Source organism: Thunnus albacares, chromosome 1 (genome assembly GCF_914725855.1).
Source record: "Thunnus albacares chromosome 1, fThuAlb1.1, whole genome shotgun sequence".
Classification (NCBI taxonomy): Eukaryota; Metazoa; Chordata; class Actinopteri; order Scombriformes; family Scombridae; genus Thunnus; species Thunnus albacares.
The window spans coordinates 32,659,711-32,686,432 of NC_058106.1; the positions used below are offsets into that span (position 1 = coordinate 32,659,711).

Here is a 26,722-nt window from a genome sequence, read left to right on the forward strand (position 1 = left end):
CTGTGTGTGCAGGTACGCAGGAGGAGAGGAGCGTTCATCGCAGCCATGCAGGACAGACAAGGCACACCTCTGGTGAGTATGTACAATGTAACTTTTTTTCTGTCTAAACAGGGAGTCTAAACAGAGCTATGTGGAAAGATAGATGCTCTCAGGTAAGTTAAAATGTGTATTGTTCATAATGACAAATGTTTTCACATAAAGGTGCATCTGTTATCACACACAGGTTCAATCCTATATTGTCAAAGGAAATAATGCCATATGAGAATAGTCAATACAAGCATTAATGAAAATGAACAAAATGATCATATGATTATGCTGCATGATAGAATAGTTTATATATTTTTGTGTCAGTATGGAATCAATTTGAATATTTAGATTTATAATATAATCAAACTGTTGAATAGTTTAACTTGCAGATCAAGCAGAAAAAAACTTGAACAAAGAGATGTACTTATTTATGTGTCCTCTTTACAAGTTCTACAGATGTAGATGCATATTTTATGCATTTCCCTCTTAAACATAATCAATCCATTCCTGCAAAGACTTGCACTTTTTTATTTGCAACATCGTACCTCTCTTTTCTAATAGCTAAGTTAAAGATTGAATTTTTACCATGAGATAAAAAGTTCAGAAACTGAAAAGATGGGTTTGTTGTATTTTCAAACTTCAGTTTCTACATTATTTATTCCTCAGTACGCATTTTCATAGCAAAATATTTATTACCAGATGCTCAGTCAGATTCAGTGATATTGCTTCTCAACAAGGTTTATTGGATTTTACAATGTTGCAAAGTGTTGATATCAAATATCAAATAACAAATAATGATGTTGAAAAATTATATTTCTACTTTTTTCCCCCAAGAATATATCTTTTAAAATTAAAAGAAGGAATGTTTTTCTATATGTGTCTAAGAGAGACTCTGGGGCCGCACAATTCAACACTTACTTATATACTGCAACTGCAGTGCTAATGTACACAAATAGACTCAGACATCCAGGAAAATCCTCTCTTGTTATTGAGAAAAGTGAAGTTCATCATGCCAGACTTCAAGCAAGATGTAAAGTGTGTGTGTGTGTCTGTGCACGAAAGGGTGTGTGTTTAGGTGAGACTCACACACACACACACACATTCACACAGCTGGGCATCCTTTCCTCTACCTTTACATGCAAATCGTCCTGTTTGCATGTCCAATAGACTTCTCCCTCTCAAACTCAGACCTGTAGTCAAATAAAGGCTTCCACAACAGGCTGCTCCCCTTAACATTAAATCAGATGGCTTAACACAAATTGACTTTCAGTCTGTGTGTTAACCATTGCACCACAACTATTAAAACACATTCCCGAATTCAAGGCAACAATTGTGGTTGCTGCTTTTTGTCAAAGAAATGTGCACTTGTGTTGCATTTTTGTTTTAATCATCTTTCACAAGCAGCTCAAGTGCCCATGCAAATAAGACTGACTGATAAAAGCCTGTGTTCACTCAGGCAAAGGGATAATCTTATCAATAATGAATGAGCTTCCTTTCTGAAATCTGTCTTATTTCGAATCAGTCAGAGATAAACAGACTGTGGCTGTTTTTTATTGTAAAACAATAACTACATACAAACCATGTCATAGTATCATAAGCACATTCTTAACAATCCAGACTGCTTAATAAAAACCTGTATACTCTTTTGTCAAATGATATGGTATCAGAGGGATTTTATGCTCAGGGGTTCTGGTGGGAGCCCGCAGTATTGTGGCCCAGTTTGCTTGGTTTCATGTATATGAGTGGCAGTGTTTTGTGCATTTCTAGTTCAAACATCAGGCAGGCAGCACTTTGCATATGAAGCGAGGATGAAAATTCTGCCAACTTTGCATTGACCACAAGTACTTCTAAGAACCTTCTCCATCTGTGAAAAGAGTGGTGAGTGAGTCATAATGGGTTTAGTGGAAAATGGGCATAATATCTGTGTATTCATTTGTTTACAGGGGACGCTGCAACCGCAGACACGATGCCTGCGATGCGGGGATGTACTGGAGTGGTCAGAGGAGCACAGGTGTGTGCGCATACGTGTATGTGTCTATGGACATCAAAGACAACAAAAGCTCTTCTTTGAAACAAAGTGCTGAGCATAATGCACTACCAGATCCAACTGAAATTAAACATTTGCAAGGAACCAGATCAGCTCAGTGATTAACTGCAGGAAGATGTGCAATGGGAAGCAAATATTTGTACTGGACTAACAAGCCTAAACTAATTTCAAGTATAGTTTTCCATTTAAATTATTCATGAGAGCCGGTCGTACTTTCCTTGAAAAGAATACTTAATTAAATGTTAAATACAGAGAAAAAAGCAGAGCAAAGTGCTACATTCTTGATACAGTATATTAGCGACACAGCAGCAAAACTGGAAAGCCTCAGACATACATCCAACAAGGCAAAATCCTTTAAATTAGTTAAAGTAATTTTAATCTGGATCTGCATCAATACATTCAACGATAATATTGAACTGCTTACCCTGAATATTAGGTCTCCGTACAAGGATGAAAGTGAGGGTTAAAGTTAGATTAAAGAAAGTTAGGTTATATTTAAATGATATCTAATTAATTTTATTAAAACATAAAGAAAATTATATGACATTAAAAACAACAACAACAAAAGAAGATTAATATTAGTTCACTATCATCCAAATATTAGTGACAACTGGGTAAGACTAGTAGGAGGAATATTGAAAAACCTAGAAAATAAGGTTTTTATTTTTTGGCAAAAATGCATTATGGTGAAAGATTTAGCTTGAAATAAACTTGTACTGAAAGATTCCTCTGGAGACAAGAAATCCTTCTACGCCTTGCAGTTCAGGATCAAAAACATTAAGTGTTTCGTACAGTATTCTTTACATCTTTGACCCATGGCTTACTTTCTAACAAACTTCACTGAAAGGAGTTGTTTTTGGAAGGAAATGGGACAATTATAACCTCTTTGGTGGAGGTAACTACAGCTGATAAAAAGAGTAGACACTAAAAATATGTAAGTGCAGATACTCTTTAAGAGGCAGGTCTTTAGTTTGTGTTTGAAGATGACAAGGCCTCTTTAGGTGCTCGCAGCACTATTGGAGTGCAAAACCAGAGAGGTTACAGGTGATTCCAGATACATTAGAGATGTTTTAATCATGGTTAAGAAAGATTTATAAGATACAATACAAACATCAATTAAATGTGTTTCACTTTCAGTGTCCTCCTGGGCTGTTCATGCTGCTCTACTGTGGACGAGACCATGGAGAATGTAGCCAGGGGTCTGGCCAGCAGAATCAAAATGGAGAAGAGTCACTGGTCAACTGGAAGAGTGGGCGACATTGACTTCATTGGCTCTTCTAAGACAAGAGGAAAGGTTAGACTAGATGACATAATGCTGTAGGTTACACCATGGCAATAGATGATAAAATAATTGTTATATCGACTTGTCTCCTTCTATGCAGTTTATGAGGGTGTCTAGCAACACAGACCCAGTGCTGATCTACCAGATGCTGACACAAGAGTGGGGTCTTGCTCCTCCACACTTGGTGGTGGAACTGGTGGGAGGAGATGAGCTGTTTCAGATGAAGCCCTGGCTCAGGGACACTCTCAGAAAAGGACTTGTGAAGGCTGCACAGAGCACAGGTGAAAACCAAGGAGCCTTGGCTTGTCTAACCAACAGTCAGTGATCAAGGATGGGCTCTCTGATGCCCTCTATTTGCTGGTAGCAAATATACACATCACCAAGACTGAGGCCTGTCTTTCATTTAGATATATAAAATCTTATTTTTTCTGTAAGTACTTAGAGTCAGGAAATCTTCATTCATGGTTTGGAGGTGTTTTGGTAATTGCATCATTAGTAATATTAGTAATAATATAGTAATATTCCCATTAATTGTAATGCATGTTAGGATAACTAGACCATCATGGTTTATGACCATATAAGGCAATATTCTAAATAGCACTACATATAGCACAGCGCTTTATTACGTAACCCTGGTCACAGTTATCTAGTTTGATACATACACATTATAGTGACTCATTAGTCCCTGTGGGCCTTGCTACCAAATGCGGAAAAGCTAATCTATACCGCATAAACACACACATGCAAGTGCTTTTCTGTTCACCAGGGGCATGGATTTTGACTAACGGCCTTCGCTTTGGCATCACCAAACACTTGGGCCAGGCAGTGCGAGATCACTCCTTGGCCAGCACCTCCTCTAAAGTTCGCGTAGTGGCAATTGGCATCGCACCCTGGAACATGATCCACAACCAAGAGGCACTACTCTCTGCCAAGGTTTCTGTACATACACAACTCATATAGAGCTAATAAAAACTGGCAGCAATGTCTACTGTATGAGCAAGTATTTACATCTTTAACATTTATGTGTTTTGTGCTGTCCTGTGGTTTTTGGCGTACTTGCATTCATGATCTTAAGGTGGATGAGCCAGCAGTATACAAGCCACAGGACTTACCCCATGGGTCAGTGTATTCCCTGGACAGCCACCACTCTCACTTTGTGCTGGTGGAGGAGGATCCAAACAGATCAGGAGCCACCAGCGAAATGAGAATGAAGCTGCTCAAACACATTTCTCTTCAGCGCACTGGTTATGGAGGTAAAACCCTTTCGGCCACTTCTTGGAACCAGTAATGGAAAAAGAATAACTCCATTAAATGTTAAAATCCTGTCTTTACATTTACTTACGCAGACTTTAAATAAATATAAGCAGTAAAATGTACTTAAATATCCAAAGGATAGAAGTACTCATTCTGACAAATGGTCCTTTTGAGAATGTTAAATTATAGATGCATAAAGCATTATTTCACTGTGGTGTGGTACATAGCTCAGGTAGCTGCTTCATACACTGGTAGTTTTTAGTAAAAAAGCCCTGCTTCATATTTTATGAGCTCTTCATATGGTTCATATGGTAAAATCTTAATTTGCAATATAAAATGTCCACCACTAAATGTTTCCAAATGAGTTGTTGTGAAATAGATTCGCATTGCCTCAAAATTGTCAGAGTAGAGTAAATGCATCTACTCAGTTCTTTTAATATGTCAGTTATGCTCTGACACTGCTCCTGTGAAGTAAAAAAAAAAAAAAATTAGAACTGAACTTGGCCTTGGCCTTGGCTGAACTTAGAAAATAAGACTCCTTTTGTATCCTTTGATTTAAAATAAAATAAAATAAAAAGTTAAGACAGATAAGTGGCGCTCCATCACAAAGGTACAGTACTGTGTGGAGTTTTCTTGTAAAATGAAATTATGTTTGCATCCACTAATTTTCACCAAAAAAATGTTTATCTTTGAAGTCAAACAAATGCATTGAATGCATTTTCTTTTTCATATCATCTCAATTATGTAAACATTTTAAATTGGCAACTTTTACATCCATGTTTGCTAGCTTGCAGTCTTCTTCATTGCCTGCAAGACTGCTATGCTTCTTCGCACGTAACTGCCACCAACTGTCAATCAGCAAAATAGTCAAAAAAAATGGGGACAATTTATCTCTTAGTGTCTGCTACCATTGTACAAAGTTGTATAATGTAGTTTTATTGTTCCAGGGAAACCGTAGCACATTTTATGCACCTTGTGACAAACTCCTCTGTCACTGACAGTGATTAGAATCAGTGGGAGTAGTCAGGAAGTATGCTAAGGCTAGTCTAGTGGGTGCACACACTTCACCAGTCTAATATTTCACATCAAGCAATATCCTGAGCTATATATCAACTTTTTTTCTTTTAAATTAATATAGTGGTTCCCAGTCTTAGGATCTGTGAAATGATTGACAAGATATGAAACATGAAATAATCATTTTATTTTATTTTCTCTGCTCTAAGTTGTTTAATACTGAAATACTGGATAGTTTTTGCTCTTCACCATGCTCAAATGATGCAATCTGAGAAAATTTTGGAAATGACGGCAGTATTATGTCCAATTTAAATGCAGAATTCTGTCATTATATCGAACCAAAATACTTTGGCCAGACAACGGTTATTTTTATAAATTGACTTTGTTGCTTGCAGGTGCAGGAAGTTTTGAGATCCCTGTCCTGTGTCTGTTGGTCCACGGGGAACCCAGGATCCTAAAGGTTGGTCTCATTTCACTATACGCTGTTTGAGATATACAAGAACTTCAAAAACATGACCGCAAAGTGACCTTTTGAAACTCATATATCTCTTGGCTATATAACTGTGCACAATCTGGATTTGAACAGTGGCTGAGACTTGAGAATTAGGCTCTGAATCAAATTTTGGTTGTGCCATGTCATGAAGGAGAAGGCCAAAGCCAGACTGAGAAACAAATGATTTCTTTCTGTTCCTCTGTTCTCACAAAAGTAATCTCTTTGGCTTGAAAGCATGTCAGAGCCACCAATTTATTTGCATAAAGAGAGCCATAACCGAAGAGATTATAGACTACAGCTAACACTGATCAATATAATTCTCTGTTTAAGTTTCATTTTGAGTGAAAATGAGGAAGTTCGTGAATTTGTCTACAAGTCTGAACATTGTGTCCCTTTCTGTAGCGGATGTATAAAGGCATTGGCAATTCGACACCATGGCTGATTCTGGCAGGCTCAGGAGGTGTGGCTGACATCCTCGTCACGCTGATGAATAGGGGCTGCTGGGATACGGACAGTGTTCATGAGCTGCTGCTGGACACCTTTCCAAATGCCCACCACAGCACAGACATCAGTAACTGGGTCAAGCTGGTGAGAGCGATGTGCGCAGCATGGAGGCAGGCACATACACAGATATGCACATCACAAGACTTGAACATTGCCAGAAAAATGGGGCAGACTGGGAAAGATTGTGAGGGCAGCTATAGTGGGATTTTCATCTTTATCTTCAAAATTTGTATGTGATGACCTAATTAAGAATATGAATGAGGAGGAAAAAATGCAAATAATGTTTTTTTTCAAGCTGAAACATGCAGCAAAGAGATTGTAATTTGAGAAAACAATTCATTAGCGATTATAAAATTGCATATTACTTCACTCAAATGAAATAAGATATGTAATGACTGCCTGTCAACCTGCCAATCAGATCCAGAAGATATTGGATCACGGGCATCTCCTTACTGTCCATGACCCTGAACAGGAGAGCTCCGAGCTGGACACGGTCATCCTCAAAGCTCTAGTCAAGGGTAAAGTACTTCTTGTGAGATATGTTATCAAGAAACTTGCAATTTTCTGAGGCTGTACAATTACAGTTGTTGTGACTTGACACGTGGATATAGAACCCTGACATTTGAGCATTTGTGATCCTATTGACATTTTGTGTGGTGTGTGTGTGTGTGTGTGTGTGTGTGTGTGTGTGTGTGTGTGTGTGTGTGTGTGTGTGTCAGCTTGTAAGAGCCAAAGTCAGGAAGCCCAAGACTTCCTTGATGAACTAAAGCTGGCTGTGGCCTGGAACAGAGTAGACATTGCCAAGAGTGATATCTTTAATGGAGATGTGGAGTGGAAGGTGAGACAAAAACATGGTAATTTAATTAAAAGGTTTTTGTCATTATGGTAATTAAAATCATCAGACATTCTAGTGCAACATTCAGTGAGGTTTAAAAAAAACAACAAGTACAACTGAGGCTGATGGGAATGCCAGGAACAGCAGTGGTTTGAGCTAAATGTTAGCATCTGCATGCCGGCAGCAGTGCTAACATGCAGGTAGCAGGTAGTATTCACCAGGTTCAGCTGATGTTTATGGGTTATTATTTTTGCAGGTATTTGGTCATAAACCAAAGTATTAGACAGATTAAGATTTCGACCTGATGATGGCTCTAGATGAAAAGCCACCAAAGTCATTACAATTCATTTTCTGCACCGAATTTCACAACAAATAATCCAACAGTTGTCGAGACATTTAACTAAAAACCATAAATGTCAACCTTGTGGTGGCACTAGAAGAAAAGTCAGGGGTTTCCAAAGTCAGTAGGAATCATCCTCTGGGGACCATGAATGTCTGTTCAAAATTTCATGGCTATCCATCCAATAGTTTATAAAAAGAAATTTCTGTGTGGAGTGGTGGCCCGACCTTGCCATCCCTAAAAAATCAATTTTGCATGAGCATATCTTTCAGTTTTACTCTTATTTGTCAAAATTTGTATTCAAGCAGTATGAAAGGGACTATGACTTTTCAGATATCACAAATATAAGAGTGGCAAACCACTGTAAACTGTAGAATCTGACAATTAAAAAAGCTTTTGACTAGGAAGAAGAGAAGACAGTTGCTTTATGACTCACTCTAACATTGAAACATGATCCCTGCAGGCATGCGACCTTGAAGAGGTGATGATGGACGCATTGATCAATGACAAGCCTGACTTTGTGCGCCTCTTTGTGGACAACGGTGTGAACTTGGGTGAGTTCCTTACCTACGGTCGTCTACAGGAGCTCTACTGGTCTGTGTCGGAGAAGAGCCTCCTCCACAACCTGCTCCTCAAAAAGTATGAGGAGAAACAGCTTCTGCTTGGTGCTGCCAGGACACCCGGCCCTCCTGGGCACCACCCGCCTGAGCAGGGGGACCGGAAACCCCGCTTCACCCTGTATGAGGTCGCCAAAGTGCTGAAAGACTTTCTCCATGACTCCTGCAAAGGCTTTTACCAAAAGATTCCCACAGTGAGTGATATAGTGTCTCTACAGATTAAGTCAATCATAAATACTGCACTCGATAAGCAACCCTTTCAACTGATGAATTAAATCCAATCTTGTATTGCTCCTGGCGGTGGTATCCATCCTTTTTGGCTTGTGACACCTTAAAATGAAGCAACGTCTATTTGTGACCCTGTGTCACAGTTAGAATATATCTGTGAGTTGTGAGCAAAGAGTGATTTTCCATTCTAACCCTCTGAGATTATTTCATTTGAGTAAGTGTTAGAGGCCTGAAACATGTAATGAAATAGACAATAGACAGACTTAATGGTAAACTCACTTCCTGGAAAACTGAATCTTTTATGGTGACTTCATAAAATATAATCAATAAGGCCTCACAATTTTTCAAGTTATTCTACCTTTCTGCCCCTCCTAACAAATCAGTCTTTCTCTCCTAAACTGATATTCCAGTGGTTAACACTTTAGAATGATCTCTCTTTTGCTTTATGTGTTTTTTTGTGCCAAAATATGGTGTAAGTCAACAGGGAGGAGCAGGAAGTCAAGAGACCATTACATGAGACTTGGTAGAAGTAAAATATCTCTATTTTCACAAAAAAAAACAGTGATGAGAGTGAAGTCAAGAAAAAATGAGGGTCATTTGTGTAGCAGAACTATGTAATTTGTAACTGTTAGTTAACTAACGACTCCTCAGAACTCACTAAATGGGCCCTGACCTCCAGGTCAGGAACCACTGGTGGCTGGTATTATATCTCATGGAAAAATACAGCTTGAAATTGAACAAAACAAAAAATTAATCAATAAGTGAAATAACACCATTTTTCACAATGTGGACATAGTCATGTAATAAATGAAACAATCTAATGTTATTTTATGCACATTCTATGAAGTTGCCTTATCTAAAACCAATTATCATTGCAAACAAAACATGCTGCTACGTTAAAAGATATGATTCGGTTAATATGCTTCCAGGATTTGCAATTACTTATTCCTCTATGTTGTGTATTGTATATTGTGTGTGTCATGCTGTATAGCTTAAAAAGATCATTCAGAAAATATCATTCTAGCTCCAGATCACAATCAAAATCGAAACTTTTTTTTTTCTGAAGGTCTGCCAGTTTAAAATGTGTTGCATCAAAATCAGTTAATGCATTTTTGACATAGTAATAATAATAAAACATTTTATTCATACAGCACTTTAAAAGGCACTCAAAAAACTTAACACAGATAAACAAATTGGTTAAAAGTTAACATAAAAAACAACAACTGAGCAGCAGGAAAGACACATCAGGTACCTACCATAGGTACCTACATATCCTTTTCACAGACAGACAGACTACCAGAAAAATATGACCTCCTTGGCAGAGGAAGTAATTAATTTTGAATTCATGACTGGCACAGATTTTAATGACTCATGTAATAATTGCACATAATATAAACTGTGTGCAACTGCTCTTTCTTAAATACATATTTATCACATGTGGTGCATTTTGTGTGTGCTCCAGGAGAAGCCGGCGAAGGGTCGACTGTTCCACAGCCAGAAGAACCTGGCTGAGTTAGAGGAGCGCTGCGAACATCCTTGGAGGGATCTTTTCCTCTGGGCTGTCCTTCAGAACCGACAGCAGATGGCTAACTACTTTTGGGCCATGGTCAGTCTTGTCAGCTTCTTAGGCAGTTCAGCTTCAGCTCAATACTGTGTAGCTCAATCAATAAAAGTCTAAATGTGCCTGGCATTGGCAAATACTACTCATACCAATACTGAAGTGAGCTGAATTATATTGTTCTTGTTTGTATTCTGTGTTCAGTGTGAACAAGAGGGATGTGGGCCAGCACAGTGCAGGTGTAGGTCAGTCCTGCCATATGAAAATGTCACTCTAGATAAAAGGGCCCAGCAAGCGGCATATTTATCAAGAACTGAGGTAAACTAAAAAGCTATCTTATCTCCAAGAACATTATTCAAATGAAGGTCATGCTGCTTGCTGGGGCAGTATATTCAACGGACGGTGAGGTAGTGCAAGCGTATCTAAATCCTGATTAAGTTAATGAGAGATATGCCCTGACATGGGATTGATGCTTTATGAATAGTTTAAATGACATCAATCAATGATAATTGCTCTTTGTTTTCAACATTTCAAGGCACCTTACATTTATTTATTGCCCTTCCCCGAACTAAGGGAACCAATTAGCCTACTGTTATCTCACAAGTGGTCACCCTGATGTGCTCCTTTACTGTGTCTTATTTCAAACAGTATTTGAAAATATGGTAATTGCATTCAGTGTGTGTACATCCCCTCACTGCAAATCATTTTACCACTCAGGCATTGGCTGGGATATCTGCATTCATAATTTGATTGCTTGAAGTAGCTCATGTTGAAGGCCTCATCACAATTATCCTAGCAGCCTGGCTTATGCTAGCAAAATATCTCAATTTAATATGAACCCAGGAGTAACATTATACAGTGTGATGTATAAATATCTTTGATGATTCAAGCAAAGAGATATTAGGTCCACACCACTCAGACTAACTTCAAATGGAGAACCTTCTGTTTTAGTATGTTGCTTCTCATGCGCAAATTTTTCATATTATTCCTACAAATGATTCTGCAACAAAGTGTAGGGCCTTTGCCTGTTAGAAAATGATAATATAATACATTAAACAAAATGTAGAATGATGCCATCTTACCAGAAAGGATCAGCTAAAGATTTTCTTTGTATATAAAAGAGTACATTGGGAATCCTTTGGCTCTCTTGTTCCTATAAACACCCTCCTTCTTTGGTCTTCACATGTATATGTGACAAACAAGTTTAAGTTTAAGTTTGAGTTTAAAAAAATAGTTCAACATTTTGAAAATAAACATTTATTCGCTTTCTTGCTGAGAGTGAGAGAAGAAGATCGATACCACTCTCAGATTAGTCTGTTCAAAATGAAGCTGGAGCTAGGAGATGGTTAACTTAGCATAAAGACTGGAAACTAGAGGGAAACAGCTAACATGGCTTTTTCCAAAATTAAAGATATTCTGCCTACCAGCACCTCTCAAATTAACATATTATACTCAATTTGTTTAATCTGTACAAAAACCAAAGGGTAAAAATGACAAATTGTGGTTTTATAGGAGGTTATGTGCCAGGGTAGGGAGCAGTGCTAGCTGTTTCTCCCTGTTTCCAGTCTTTGGGCTAAATTAAGCTAACAGTATTCTAGCTTTAGCTTTATTCTGAACGGACAGATAAGAGAGTGGTATGAATCTTCTCATTTAGTTCTTGGCAAAAAAGTGAATAAACTTACCCTAAAAAAATCAAATTATATATTCCTTATTAATATTCCTTATACTTCTGAAGCATATCAGTTGTTTAGGGCATGTCTCAGCCTATTGACTAAAAATCACATATACTTTGCCAAACTACCAAACATTTACAAAAGCTCCAGAATATATTCAGATTTGTTTTCTTTCAGTGATTTCCATTTGAAAAAACATTGGTACAGGTAGTTTTTCTCTGTTTCTGTGAAAAACACCACATTAGTCATTTCCAAAGTGAGACTGTATTTGGTTGAGTCCAAGGTTGTAAAAAATTGCAACACCAAAAAACACAGGATTGTAACCTGCTATCCCACTTAAACTGAGATCTTTAGTAGATGTACCATGACAACAACTAAATCTAAGATATTTATGTATTCTGACACTGTTAAAGTTTTTTATTCACATCAGTGCTGTTGGTAAACATAGGGGAAAGATTAATTATATACTGTTTGTGAGCATGGTTTAAATTTACACGGGCCTTTAGAAACAGCAGGTGAACTTGAAAATGTATTAATTGCAGCCAGATGCACATGACACACCCCATTTAGATGCAAAAGATGAAGCTCTCTAAAATTCTAAACTAGATTTCTCAGATCCCACTCTCAGACCCATTTCTTGGATCCAGCTTTCTTTTAATCCTGCAGGGCCCTGAGGCTGTTGCAGCAGCGCTGGCGGGTTGTAAGATTTTGAAAGAGATGGCACGACTGGAATCTGAGGCTGAGTCTGCACGTAGCATGAAGGAGGCCAAGTATGAGCAGTTTGCCCTTGGTGAGTACTTAAACTGTTCCATGACAACAGCTGACAGTGTAATCAGAAGTAAAGGTCAAACAAGCAAAAGATGTAGGTGTCTTTTTTTTCCACTGATCTCAAACCAGGAGTTTCTTTCACAAGCACAAACAGATCCCACCGGAAGGGAATAAAATATGAATTTGAATGTAGCTGAATGGTTGACATGCTGTTCCTGTATCATGGCAGATGTCTTTGGAGAGTGTTACTCCAACAGTGAAGACAGGGCTTATGCTTTGTTAGTGAGGAGAACACACTGCTGGAGCAAATCTACAGTCCTTAACCTGGCAACAGAGGCAGATGCCAAATCCTTCTTTGCCCATGATGGAGTTCAGGTAACAAGGAGACACGTCCATATGCTCATTTGGCTCCAGTGCAACTGATTCAGCCATTGTAAAATATTTAACTTGCATCCAACAGTTTTAACATGTCGTGCCTTTGATGACAAGAGTAGTTTATTTTGCTGCTTTTTGTAATGGAATACTTTGTTAATAAGTGCAATAAGTTGCCCTGCAGTAATTAAAAACTTTTCCAGGGTACTGCATGTCATTAGATATGCATTTCACTGGATCCTATTCAGTGCACAGTTTTGCTTAAACATCCCTCCAACAGACGTCCTTGTCATTACAAAGTCATCGTTGATAGTTAATTGGTATTCAGTGTCAGCAATGAAAGTTAGTATGCAGCAAACCCTTGACAGACAGGTAATATTTCATTTAAAGCACACAGTTGGAATAATATAGCCTTTAAAATGGGTAGTTGTTAATTAAAATTCAGTGCATGTTTGATGTGTCAAGATAATGTGTATTTTACTGGATCTTACTGTTATAAAAGACCCATGACTCAGCATCAGGTGTCCCATCATTTAAGTGACCTTACTGCTACTGTACAGCTGTGGAGAAGGAAATGGCCCACACATCATGTGAAATGTTTTGATCAAAAGGGAGAAATAACATTTTTTTAACAGTTAGGCTAACTCACCATAAGATACTTTTAAGGATTTAGTCACAAGACGGAAAGGCAGAAATATTCTAAGGCTTATAGTGCCCTCTTGTGGTACACACAAGTTAGGTTTTCACTGATACAAAACCCTTTGTGATTTTAAGCTAAATTATGATTAAAAACTCATCTTTTACTGCAGGCTCTCCTCACAAAGATTTGGTGGGGAGCGATGACAACAGACACAGCCATCTCCAAACTTGTGGTGTCTTTTTTCTGTCCACCTCTCATCTGGACCAACCTCATAAAGTTCAGGTGATTCATCCTTTTTCTTAGTCACGTGGATATACAGTGTGTGCCCATGTGTCTCTTTGTTATGTGCGCTGACACTATCATGTGTGTTTCTTAGCGATGAGGAGCTGGATAATCGTAATGGTCGAGAGCAGTTTGTGGAGCTGGACAGTCTGGATACAGAAGACGCTCTACTGCTAAGAGATGATGATGACTCTTTGTGAGTTTGTAGACAAATAATGATGAAATTGTAGTTAAGTAATATTAAAATATATCTTTATTAAATTGTTAACTGTAAGCATAATTTTAGTTGTTTTATTGTTAAATGTCTTAATCTTATTCTTATTTCTCCCCAAGGAAAAATAGTCATACAACACAGAACAACTTGAACATAATAATAAACATATTAAATATAAAATAAGCATATAAACTACATAACGTAAATATGCTGAAGACATGCTAAAACCCGTCACAGAGGCACAAATAAAATAAACTACATAAGTGAAACTATAACATAAAATCTGAATATCCAACCTTCATCAACCAACCAACCATCCAATGGTTTAAACAACATCAAAAATCTTCCCATGCTCCAATTTAAGAAGACAGGATAAACTCTATACATAGATCATTATTTCTTGTTAGTTGTGTTTTGTATGTAAAAGGAGTTGGAGAAATACTTAAATGTGTTTCCCATTCTTTGTTTTCCAGGGACTCTCCAGCTGGAGGCCCAGCAGCTCAAAGCTGTGCCTCAGTGTGGTGGCGTTTCTTGCTCCGCCGCTGGCGTCGCTTCTGGAGTGCTGCTGTCACTGTGTTCCTTGGTAATGTCATCATGTACTTTGCCTTCCTCTGCCTCTTCACTTATGTGCTCCTGCTGGACTTCCGCCCACCACCGCCCTCGGGACCTGGAGCCCCAGAGATTATACTCTACTTCTGGGTCTTCACCTTGGTGCTGGAGGAACTTCGACAGGTGACTGTCAAAGCATTCAATCCCACTGGTTCCATTTTATATTTGCACACATATTCTAAGTCCTCTGATCATTATTCAGTGTTTTTTTTAAGGAACCATATCTATCTACCTATGCACTGGGACACTCATTTTGAAGTATTGTCATTTCTTTTAGCTCTGTTTGCATGACAGTGTTCAGGCCTGACACATCAGACACATCTGAGTAGGAGGTGATGTGAATTGCTACAACAAGCTCATTCTCTCTGGGGCTTTAAGGATTCATGAGCCTTTCACCTCTCTGCCTGACTCCCTCCCAGTGAGCTTGTGAGGTCAGACAAGCATGATCCCTTATTGCGCTGATTCCACTGAGCCTTCCTCCCATGGGCACAAAAGCCCCAGATGAGACAGGCCTTCACCACTGTTCCCTCAGGTCGCTTTTTCACTGTGCACCTCAGGAAGTCCCTGAGCTGAACAGAACTATAGCGCAGGTTTCCAAAAAAAGAACCACATTGCTATACTCCGCTGGCATGGCATTTTACCAAGCCCAGCGGGGCCTCTGTGCCTTCAAAGAGATGACTCTGGGGTGCATGCCTGTCCCTAAAGAAGACAACGCCACAGGGGCCCCTGTTAGAACAAGGTTAGGGTTGAATCTGATAGATGGGCTGGTGCAAGGCTGCTCACTCTCACATAGTTGTGACAACTAATATGTTGTTGCATGAATTGGTGTGTGTTGGTACCAATGAGGTTGCTCATTACATCAGCAGACCTCGCTGGTTCACATGTATGTTGAGGATTTTCAATTCTGTACATTGTGCCAACAGTGCATGTTTCCAGACATACATTTTTATTGTTATTTATACAGAATTTATTTTTGACTTATTTTGAATTTGACTTTGAATTTATTTATTTTTGACTTATTGGCTAAAATTTAACTAATAGTAATACATCTGTGATAATTATAATTTCACTCATAGTTGGTCTACCCTTAGTCTCTAATTCTACAACATATTATTTGTTCCCAGAATCTTCCATCTGTATTAACAAACCATTTATGTCCTGAAAAGGTCAGACAGCAGTGTTGTGTGTATACAGGCAAGAAAGAACACAGTCCCATCCTGCTTTATAATTATATTTTTTGTCTGAAGTGAAAACTATCTATAAGAAGTAGAATTAGCGGTTATGATAATGCCGATTAAGACAAATTGTATTCTATAGTACATTGACAAGACCCTGTGATCTCAAATGTATACAGTCGTGCAACAGATGTGATTTGGTTGTTTATCATTGCATCCTGGTCATTCTTGTGATGCTGTAGTTGGCATTAGTTAGCTAGTTATTTTCTTGTCATGTTGGCCTTTGTGGTATGACAGTCAGGGCTTACACACCAGTGTGTCACTTTGTAAAAGCATCATACTGCCTTCAGCTTGTTTTCAAACCAAGTATGCCATCTAGGGATCAAGCACTGATTCTTGGAGCACTTACAGGTGGCTTGTTCAAACCACAGGAGAGAGTAAACCTTACACTCTAGGTGTAAAAGGCATTTCAGAAGAATGACACTGCAGGTGCTACTAAAGCAGCAAGGCTGTGTACTTGCTAACTCCCTTTTGGCCCTGCAGATGTGTCTGAACGTGGCTCCACTGCATGACCTGGCAGAGGGCATGCAAACATGAGAAATGTATTGCTCAGCTCTAAAAGAGAAAAAAAAACAGTTCAGACAAAATTGATGGTTAAAAAATGTTGATAATGTTTACTAAAGCAGATTTTTTTCCATCGCCAGAACTGCTCAGGATGTGAATACTGTATTTCAACATGTTAAATGCCAATTTTAAAGTAGCACACAACTTTTATAACAAATTTCAAACTAAAAACTTAAATTTAAAACTGATTTATTATGTACCAAATGAAACATATGTTTTAGTCCCATTTTCTTGAACCAACAGCATGAAAGAGACTTATGATGTCCATACACTTGTATACTTATACTTTGTATCCAGTATATTTTAATTTATGTCATAACAAAACAAATGTTGTGTCAATTTTGCTCAAATTACCAATCCTACTAAGCACACATCTGTTAACAAAAATTAAATAGAATTAAAAATAAAAGCAAGGCTTGTACAACAGAAAGAAAAATGCCACTACATTTCTTTTTTGATTTTTCAAAAATTTACAAATGACTATGTGTTATAGTAATATATAAACTATCTGTTGTGATGCAGAGCTTCTTTACGGATGAAGAGATGAGCATCTTGAAGAAGTTCAAACTCTATGTGGAGGACAACTGGAACAAGTGCGACATGGTTGCCATCTTACTCTTTGTTGTCGGAGTATCGTGCAGGTAAGGTGACACTTTTTATAAGACAATATTACAGAGCAGTTTGGAGGCTGTAAGTTACAAGGTATGAAGATTTAGACACAAGACTAGAAAGTAAAAATAATTTGGGAACAGGAGAAAAAGGGTAGAAATAAGTAAATCACACAGTGAGAAATGTCTGTTTTCTTTGGTTTTACAGGATGGCTGAAGGCACCTATGAGGCAGGAAGGACAGTTCTGGCAATAGACTTCATGGTATTCACTCTACGTTTGATCCACATCTTTGCCATTCATAAGCAGCTGGGCCCAAAGATCATCATTGTGGAGAGAATGGTGAGTAAAACAAAGCACTACTATCAAAGCATTTATGACATGACAATACAAAGTGATGTGTATGTTCATAAATCGAGATAGCGAAGACCTTGTGTAACCCATAAAGACGATGAAAACTTTGTTTCTTTTCAGATGAAGGACGTCTTTTTCTTCCTCTTCTTCCTGAGTGTGTGGCTCATTGCGTACGGCGTGGCCACCCAGGCTCTTCTCCACCCCAATGACCCAAGGATTGACTGGGTGTTTCGCAGAGCCTTGTATCGCCCTTACCTGCACATTTTCGGCCAGATCCCACTGGAGGAAATAGATGGTAAATTACAGTAGATTGCAAATTCTATATTTGTTCACTGTAAATATGATGCAGGGCTGGCTTTCTGTTGGCCTGAATTTCATGTCTTATGATCTTATTTCCTTGTTCTTTCATTTAACGGAATACAGCTGCTCGTATGCCTGAAATTAACTGCACCGATAACTCAGAGGAGATTATCAAAGGCCTACGGCCACCATGTCCCAACGTGTATGCCAACTGGCTGGTCATCCTGCTTCTGGTCATCTTCCTTCTTGTCACCAATGTCCTGCTACTTAACCTGCTCATTGCCATGTTCAGGTCAGGGGTTGAGAATCCTGAAATACAATCAAAAGCTACTCATGGAAAAGAAGAAAAATACTGTATATCAGAAGAAACACATATCCTGATTTTATTGAAGCTAATAATTAGCTTTTTGTTCTTCTTTTCCAAATTGTAGCTACACTTTCCAGGTAGTGCAGGGCAACACGGACATTTTCTGGAAGTTCCAGAGATACAACCTGATCGTGGAGTACCACAGCCGCCCAGCACTGGCTCCACCCTTCATCATCATCAGCCACCTCTCTCAGCTCTTCCTCTGCCTTGTCAAACGGCCTGAGTCCAAACAGGAGCATCTTGGTATGAAGTTCAGCATATTTCTATCAAGGGACATTTGCAAACACACAGTGTGGTTATCTTATCACAGTGTCCTTTGCCTACTTTATCCATGGAAATTGCCTGTTGGTTATCTGGTTGTTGGACTGCTTCCGTGTTTGTGTGTATGTATATCTATATATATTTTTTTTTACCAGAGAGAGAGCTGCCAGCAGGACTAGACCAGAGGCTGATAACATGGGAGACGGTGCAGAAAGAAAACTACCTGGCCAAACTGGAGCGGCAGCACTGGGAGAGCAGTGAGGAGAGACTCAAGAGTACCTCCTCAAAGTAACCGCCATTGTCTTTCCTTGGGTTATCTGTGTCATGGTCATAGACTATAATCATAATAGCATAGAGCTGGATATATAACCTGGTGATTGACTAGATGATACTATGTTTGTTTCTTTAAAGCTGCATTAATTAGAATTAATCAGTAAATAAAACAAGCTCTGATAACCAGCTATACACTACCTGCCCAGCATCAAACTCTAGCTTGATTTCAAGGTCTTCTGTCCCCTTGTGGCCAAATTCATTAATGCAGCCTTAAATAGGGATAGGTACAGCCAGTCAGTCTAATCAAATACTTGTTTGGTACATTTGTATTATTATAAGATTTTGATCAAGGCTTGTTTGTCACCAAGGGTCCAGAGCTTGCTGAGGATTGTTGGTGGGTTCAAGGACCAAGAGAAACGACTGGCAGCCCTGGAAGCTCAGGTAAGACTTATAAAGTGCTGAACACCATTTGACACATAATCAGGTTGCATTTTTCTAATTTCCTATTTCACATAAAAATCTAGCTTGTAAGTAATCTGACAGACAGTGATAGTTAACATAGCCCTAAGTCATCTCTGGATTTGTCTCTAGGTCAGATACTGTGTAGATGTGTTGTCCTGGATGGCGGAGTGCTTTGCTCAGAGCACACTGAAGTGTGGGAAAGACGCACCGAGAGCTCCAGGTGAGTTAAGAGGCAGTCAGAAACACAAATTTGGTAACAATAGGAAAGATAAATGAGAATCATAATAAGTAACATCATGTGATTGTACTCTTGCATGATTATATCCTCGTATTTTGATATAATTCAATGTTATTTCATGTGCCACAAAATGGCAGTGTCTTTGGCAGGCTGCAAGGCAAGCAGCCACAGCAACGAGGCACCTCAAAGTCAACCAGAGAAAGAAGCCAAACAAGAAGGAGCAGAAGCCAGACCAGGTCATCCAGGATATGGAGCTAACAAAAAGTTCCCTTACATTGATGAATAAAAGCAATAAGATTAGCTGGTAGCATACAGCCAGCCAATTACAATACTATAAGTCTTTTTTTTTTAATATACTAAGGTATGATGATATAATTGGAGGAAATGGGCACTTTTGGTTTTGAATTTGATTTAATAAAATTATATGGTATCGACAGATGTCCTCCTGGTTTTTAATAATGATCAATAATAATATTTTTTCCTCATATATTATATAGCCCAAGTGAGTAGAAGACATCAAATGATAGATACTACGGTGAGTATGTGTTTAAGTAGGCTTGGCTGTGATTAGTAAATACTTTAATAGTTTTTTTTTTTCAGTATTGTATATTTAATTCTTATAGAGCAAACAACCATTCATGTATTACAATGATAATATTGATCATTATTTACACAGTGGAAGGCCATCACAATACTAAAGGCACAAGAAGAAGACAGGAAATACAATTCAGGCTATTACCTACAGCTGTAAACCCTAACCGGGCAGCATATTGTTTTAAAGTACTGATGCATGACGTTAACTCTTATCTACTATTGATAAATACAGTAGTAAGTTAACTTCATGTTTTTTTTTTCTCTACACAGATCACATTAGGCAGGAACTTGTGAGAAAGGCACCATAAACTCTATTAAAAGCTAAAAGAGCAACTCACTGACTGTAGCAGCTATACTATTCAGCAAAAATTTACAGCAGTGATGAAAGCTGGTGACAGAGGGCCCACCGAGTTCAAAGAGTGCTGTCATTTTTTTGCTGATGACAAAATACAAGTACAGTCAAAAGTAATGAAGTATGGCATGCTAAAATCCAAAAGCAGTTTGTGTTTTGAGTTACTTTCTCTTACAATAAAATAACTTAAAGGTACCCCGTGGAATTTTCTTGAAATCAAACAGTTATGTTTACAGACAGTGTTTCTCATCAAGATGTACTATACGTACTCTTGAAGCTCAAAAATGTCTTGAATGCATTTCCTTCTTCATAAAACATTTTTACATCAGTTTCTATTAACACATTGTTATGCTGTTTGCCATTTTACCACCACAATAAAATGTCAATCATCAAATGTCGATCAGTGGAATATCGTAAAAATGGAGGGACGTCATATATATGTTCTTGCTTTAAACGCAGCTTCACTCTCTCCACTTAACATGATAATCCTCTGCTTCATGGTTCAATCACTGAGAAATGGATACCATGTTCCAAGATGGCACCTCATTAATTCCAAAGAAGTTGCTCACCTGGCGCATACACAGAAAAGGTTGTCCAGGTTTCCATGTTTTTGGGTCCACAGTGCATGCACATTAGAGTCCCTGAATAGCTAAGCCAACTGACTTTCTGCACACATGGTCAAAAATGTCTTTTGTAATATTTTTTTTGTAAAAAAAACTGTGAATGGGAAAAAAAATCTTTTTGAGAACAAGCCACTAGTGGTCAAAAACTCCACAGGGTATCTTTAACATTCAGTGCTGTCTCCTAAACCCAGAAAAAAATCTTATTCAGTCTGCAGGTTGCAAATGGACATTTCAAACAGGTATTTTCAGCTCCTATCTGCTGAACATACAAGGCTTTCTGAAAGTTTGTACCATACAGGTGTGAGTACATTTACAACTTAAAATTATTTGAAATATAATGATTGCATGAATTTCTGAAAAACAAAAATCACATTAACAAAAAATGGTGAACAAATAAATACTAGCATACTTGCACTGTCAAAATTTTGAATGGGTATGAACACCAATTTTCTTCCTCCTAATGTTCAACCATTAAAATAAATCAAGCAGTATTGAAACACTGGGAAATGTACTGTACTGATAACTCAGCATGACTGACAAAGGTTCAGTATGTGATCCCATTGATGTCAGTTTGACCTTAGTCCCTTGAAACTGAGGCCTCGGGCCCTCTAGGTTGTACTGTTGGTCCCTCACGGTGAAAGATACTGTCGAAACGTGGTGTGACCTCACAGCGGATAAGAAGAGTGTCATCTTTAACATAGGCTTTCTGATGCAGCTGATTCAGGTGCAGAAAGGTCACGTAGCCAAATCCTTTAGGGTTGCGCTGGATGGTGGGCTTCTGGAAGGCTTGCAGGTCTGGCTTAGTCTCCATCACCTCCATGTGGTGCTGACCTTCGGGGCCCTGGTCTAGGATAGCGAGTCGGATGGTGCCCTGGAACGGCCAGGTCAGCTGCCCATCAAAAGATCCTTGCATGGTGTGGACAAACAGGGAGATGTAGTTGGAGCAGCGTGGGGCGTTGGGGGTCTGCAGGTGTAAGCGCAGGCACAGTTTGTAGCCTGGACGACCTGTGTAGAAGCCTGGGCTGTGTTCAACTACTGGTAGGCCTGCTTCTTGGTTTCGCAAGTGGGCAGTGAAACCTTTGAGGCGCCAGATGAAGATACCGTGGCACTGCTGGACCTCCAGCTCCTTTACTGTCTCCTCCAGCACAGACACCCTACGCTGGAGCTCTGCAAGCTGGCCTGCCTGAAGAAGAGATGGGACAATAGTTTTAAATTACAAACACAGGCTTAACGACAATCATGAGAAGATCTAAAATGTCTGTGCTTTAACAGGTAGAGACAATGTGCTGGCAATACAATTGTAACAGAAGGAAAAGAAAAGAAGACACAATTCTTGCCTTGAAGAAAAATATAAATCTATAACTGATAAAGGCATGGCTCATGTCTTCTTTTACTAGAGCTAATAAAAAAAGAAAGTACAAAATATATATTTAAAGGTATTTCTTTACGTACAACCACTCAGGTACCAAACCGCACACACATATTACTACTCTGAGGCTAAAGGACTTCCCATACCCGCGTTTCTTTCAGGATGATGAGCTCACGCAGCTGGTGATCCTGTTTTACCAGTCGTTTATCCATCTCCCGGAGCCTCTGCATCTCTTCACTAGGCTGAGATGAGGCAAAGTTGCTGCTGCAACCTGCAGATGCTCTGGAACCACTAGAGGTTGATGCTGATGCTGATGCTGCAGCTCCTTGGTCTTCAGGGGGAACAGAATGTCCAAGCGCCCAGAGGGATTTTGGTGTGGTGCCATTAAGGCTAAGGCCACGCAGGAACTCTGCCATGTAGCGCATATGCATCTGTGTGAACTCCTGCATGTGCTGAGCCAGGTTGTGGCGCTGCATCTACAGAGGAACACAATTTTTCTTTTTTATATTTGGTCTGGTCGACTAAAAGGACTAGTAATTTAGTAACAAGCAGGTTCTCAACAATTGTCCCAACAGTGTAAATTTGATAACTTACCCTTTCCTTGCATCCAAAGGTGCTAAAGTTACAGGCGATGGGTGCTTTTGGGCAATCTGTATCACAATGAGATTCCATCTGAAAAAAATAACAGCTTCATTCATATTTATTTATTCAAATCAGGTTTTCAACATGTTATTACTATAATAACAAAGTCAATGAGGGAAACCTTTTGGAAACAACTCAGTTCCTGTCTCCTACAGAAAATCATTCAACCATCATCACTTACAGTTACTATTGTGGAATCAGTGTGTATCCACATGAGCTGTGACACTGCACAGGAAAGGTTCCCCATTGTTCAAACAAAAGAGAAGTTCTTGTTGACAGAAGTTGGCTAAATGATTAACAATTCACAAGTGTAAAGATTTTGATTTACCATTTTTTGACAGCAGACATTGTGACTTGTCATTGCTGTAAAAACACAGTTTTAACTAATACATGTAATGTCCCAGTAGGCCATGCCAGTGTGCTTACATACCCGATAACAGGGTAACAACCACACACCTAGGTGGAATGGAGCCATTACTCATGCAGCGCTCACTCACCTGGTCTCTGATGAGAACCATCTCACAGTACTGGCACGTGACATTGGCAAAGGGACACTGCTGCTCATGAAGCTGAAAAAGCGACAGAAACCAGATTGTAAGGAAACTAATCCTCATTGATACACAGTGAAACTAAACCATTTTTCTGGGGGAACTATTCTGGAGTGGGTCATGAGTGAGTCAACGGTACCTCTCTCTCCTCATACACAAAGCACGCCACACAATCTGGACACGACACAGGTCTCCTTTGGCACTCAACAGTTATATGCTCCTCGAGGTGGCTTTTTCTCACAGACTTTTGGCACTGTGGGCAAGGCACAGTTGCAAACTGACACTGTGCCACATGATTCTGGAAGAAAAAACAATATATTGAAACAATGCATTTGATTTTATTCAGTAGTAGGACAGCAGCGGTCCACATATAATAATGTCATCGTCTAAACCAGAGGAAGATGCAGGTATTCACTTATTACATGCCATAACAAGAAATAGTGTCATAGCCCCTGAAGTCCCTTTCACCCCATTACTGTGCCCATATGTCAGAGAAAAATACAAAATGATGTGAAAGTGTTTTTTGCTAATTCATAAAAATTTGACATCCTCTGTACTGTACTGACTGCCTCTTAAAATGTTGAGACATGCATCAATCTGCAGTTGCTGCACAGTGCTTCATTCATACATCAAAGCATAAAAAAAAATATTTCTTTTGGCTTAGATAGAAAGCTAAGCACTTTGGCAAACTGAGCCAACACCTGAGTCAGTGCGCTCTATGGTTTCCAAAGACAGTGTTTTCATACTGAGCTGCAGAGGAGGGAGTAACACAAAGCAATTCTGTACTTAAAAGACTGTAACATTATAGAAGATATATCAGCTCAACTCAGACTGCTGAAACTTCATATTAACTTCCAATAAACTCTGGAATGTTTTCAGCATGTAACAGGGTCTGTGGACCCCCCCTCCTGGCATGATTACAGCAAGCAAAACCTGTTTCACTGTTCATATGGAAGCCTGACTATTGCTTGAAGACAAACTTGAAAATTCGTGAACGTATCCTTTAAAAATTCTTACCTCTAAATGTCGGAGCTCCATTTTATCAGCACAGCCAGCGTTCGGACAGCGAACAGTTAGCGAGAGAATCTCCCGTTTTGCGAAGTTATCAGGAAACAACTGGTCTTGTGACAGCATTTCGTTGTCCACAGGGCACTTCTGTCCTGTATCACTGTATAGCAGGAGGAAGACAAGCAATTCTTTAGATTTAGCCTTATGATTATCACTTTGTGCCCTTTGCTTATATTTGAGCAGGAAAGCCTGTGATACGATCAAAATGTTACAATATTTACACATTATTTATAGTAGAAGGCATATAAGACAGATCGTTCTGCTGCTATTGCTAACAAAGAAATAACGACTCTTCAAGAATGAGCTGTTGTTAATAAATTGCATTACAAACCTAAATTAGCGCTCAATATTCTCAAGACAGTTACGCAATAGCATACCGAATGGACTTCTCAATGCAGTTCTTGCAGAAACGGTGACCACAGGGTGTTTGGATGGCATTCCTCAAAGCCATGAGGCAGATAGGGCACTCATATTTACTCTCTAGAGGTGGGTCAAACTCAACGTCATAGCCCTGGAGAGGGGTAGCAGCCTGAAGACTACTGGAGCTGCTGCTGATGAAGGTACCAGGGCTCTCTGAGGGGCTGAGCATCGATTCTTGTTCCTTTTCCATCATCGCCAAGGCACAGCCGGACAGCTCTCCACCAACAGCTCCCTCATAGCTGTCCTCCTCCAAACTCCCCTTATTACTAACAAAGCAAGACATCTGGAAAGCAGGACAAAAAGGTGAAAATGTAAGGAAATAAAGCATTACTTACATTACTTGTATATATTCATCATTTTTTCAAGTTGGCATCAGCAACTATTCTCTTTTCTTTTAAGTGTGAGGTCAACACTATTACAGGACTGAAGAAAGCTCAGAAAAGACTCGTCTTTTTAGGACAGTTAGAACATTTTTCCATATCACAGGGTGTTATGATGCAATTTTATTGTGCTGGTATGGACAACACTTAATGTTTGTCTGTTTGTTTGTATGACTCAAAAATAACTTTGCTGTTTAAATTTCCATAAATCCACTAATTGTTTTGATCATTTAGGCCTATCATTTAGGCCTATCATTTCTACGCATAAAGGTTTTATTGATTGATGAAGCTCAACTATGATTTTAACACTTGTCTCAGTCTGCTGATGTGATGTCTTGAGGTTTCTGTTTTGTTTTTGTTTTTGTTTTGAGTAAGGTCACCAAATCAACTTTCTATCAACTACACTGAAACGGCAATACAGTATTGATTTTTAAAAAAAAATGTTTTATTAGTGTATATATATACATATATATATATATATATATATATATATATATATATATAAATATATAATAGTATTGAATCTTGAATTTGAGTTGAATATTATTTTTCTGGTCATGGTATCACTTTGTGGCGTCGAGATAAAAAATGATATCAACACAATTAAAGAGCTATATCAATTTAGTAAAAGCACAGCTTCAGATGTGTAGGCATGGAAACCACTGTTACTCATACTGTTATTAAATGACGTAAGATTGAAGAATATATCGTGTAGGAGTGGGCACTGTAACTAACAGTTATTTAGATCAGTGCTCACTGGCACTGTGAATTTCTAAAATGAGGTAAAGCGACATCTGTAAGGGAAATAACGTTAAGGTCATTAGTTTTCATAATTAGCACTACTCATCAAGGCCCTAACTACTGTGGTTCAACAGCTATTAGGGTGTACTGACGCAGAATGTCGCAAACTTATTTTAGTACAAATAAATTAAATCAAATCTCTTGCACACGTTAAATAGTGATGACAACGTTGTCACTTAAGGGACCAGTCATGCCCCTGGATGCGGAACTCAAAACTTGAAATCGACAGTGCTAAACACGATTAAAAAAAGAGAGATACTGACCAAACCAGCAGGCAGCAATCACACACGTCCTCCTCAGCAACAACAGCAGCATTCAAACACTGACTGTGTCTATAAAAGCATGTATATATCGTTATATTATGCTCACCTTTGCCTTGAAAACGTCTCGAACTTTTCGTTTCTACAGAATTTCCTGTTTTTTTTTCCAAACGTCATCAAAGATAACCTGTTAGGGTTTTTTTGTGTGTGTGGTGCGCCAGTGAGCGACACCGCCTGGCCGGAGGTT

At 38.8% G+C, this 26,722-nt stretch overlaps 2 protein-coding genes across 2 annotated transcripts; one reads left to right on the top strand and one right to left on the bottom strand.

The window, feature by feature from the left end:
• On the top strand, nt 1-21,035 carry trpm5 (transient receptor potential cation channel, subfamily M, member 5). Its single transcript, XM_044355414.1, has 26 exons — nt 1-72; nt 1,971-2,038; nt 3,212-3,368; nt 3,457-3,637; nt 4,123-4,289; nt 4,432-4,609; nt 6,020-6,084; nt 6,520-6,705; nt 7,040-7,139; nt 7,341-7,459; nt 8,260-8,607; nt 10,104-10,247; nt 12,539-12,662; nt 12,870-13,015; nt 13,822-13,934; nt 14,029-14,130; nt 14,622-14,880; nt 17,079-17,197; nt 17,373-17,505; nt 17,638-17,812; nt 17,941-18,109; nt 18,249-18,427; nt 18,601-18,733; nt 19,087-19,159; nt 19,310-19,400; nt 19,556-21,035. The coding sequence occupies exons 1-26, from the start codon at nt 46-48 to the stop codon at nt 19,702-19,704; spliced, it is 3,705 nt and encodes a 1,234-aa protein (XP_044211349.1). The 5' UTR covers nt 1-45; the 3' UTR covers nt 19,705-21,035.
• traf6 (TNF receptor-associated factor 6) lies at nt 20,282-26,667 on the bottom strand. The gene is made up of 8 exons (XM_044355416.1): nt 26,585-26,667; nt 24,992-25,317; nt 24,564-24,714; nt 23,686-23,844; nt 23,496-23,567; nt 22,951-23,028; nt 22,503-22,832; nt 20,282-22,170 (listed from the first exon to the last, which is right to left on the bottom strand). The coding sequence occupies exons 2-8, from the start codon at nt 25,315-25,317 to the stop codon at nt 21,565-21,567; spliced, it is 1,722 nt and encodes a 573-aa protein (XP_044211351.1). The 5' UTR covers nt 26,585-26,667; the 3' UTR covers nt 20,282-21,564.
• Between the last annotated feature and the right edge of the window lie 55 nt (nt 26,668-26,722).

Bases quoted from the DNA above. Each gene is read 5' to 3' on its own strand.
- trpm5 (XM_044355414.1), top strand. From the start codon at position 46: ATGCAGGACAGACAAGGCACACCTCTG. The intron at 13,935-14,028 runs GTGATTCATCCT...TGTGTTTCTTAG, and splicing joins ACCAACCTCATAAAGTTCAG to CGATGAGGAGCTGGATAATC. The intron at 14,881-17,078 runs GTGACTGTCAAA...GTTGTGATGCAG, and splicing joins TGCTGGAGGAACTTCGACAG to AGCTTCTTTACGGATGAAGA.
- traf6 (XM_044355416.1), bottom strand. From the start codon at position 25,317: ATGTCTTGCTTTGTTAGTAATAAGGGGAGTTTGGAGGAGGACAGCTAT. The intron at 23,845-24,563 runs GTAAGAATTTTT...TTTTTCTTCCAG, and splicing joins TGGAGCTCCGACATTTAGAG to AATCATGTGGCACAGTGTCA. The intron at 23,568-23,685 runs GTACCGTTGACT...TCGCTTTTTCAG, and splicing joins TTGTGTATGAGGAGAGAGAG to CTTCATGAGCAGCAGTGTCC.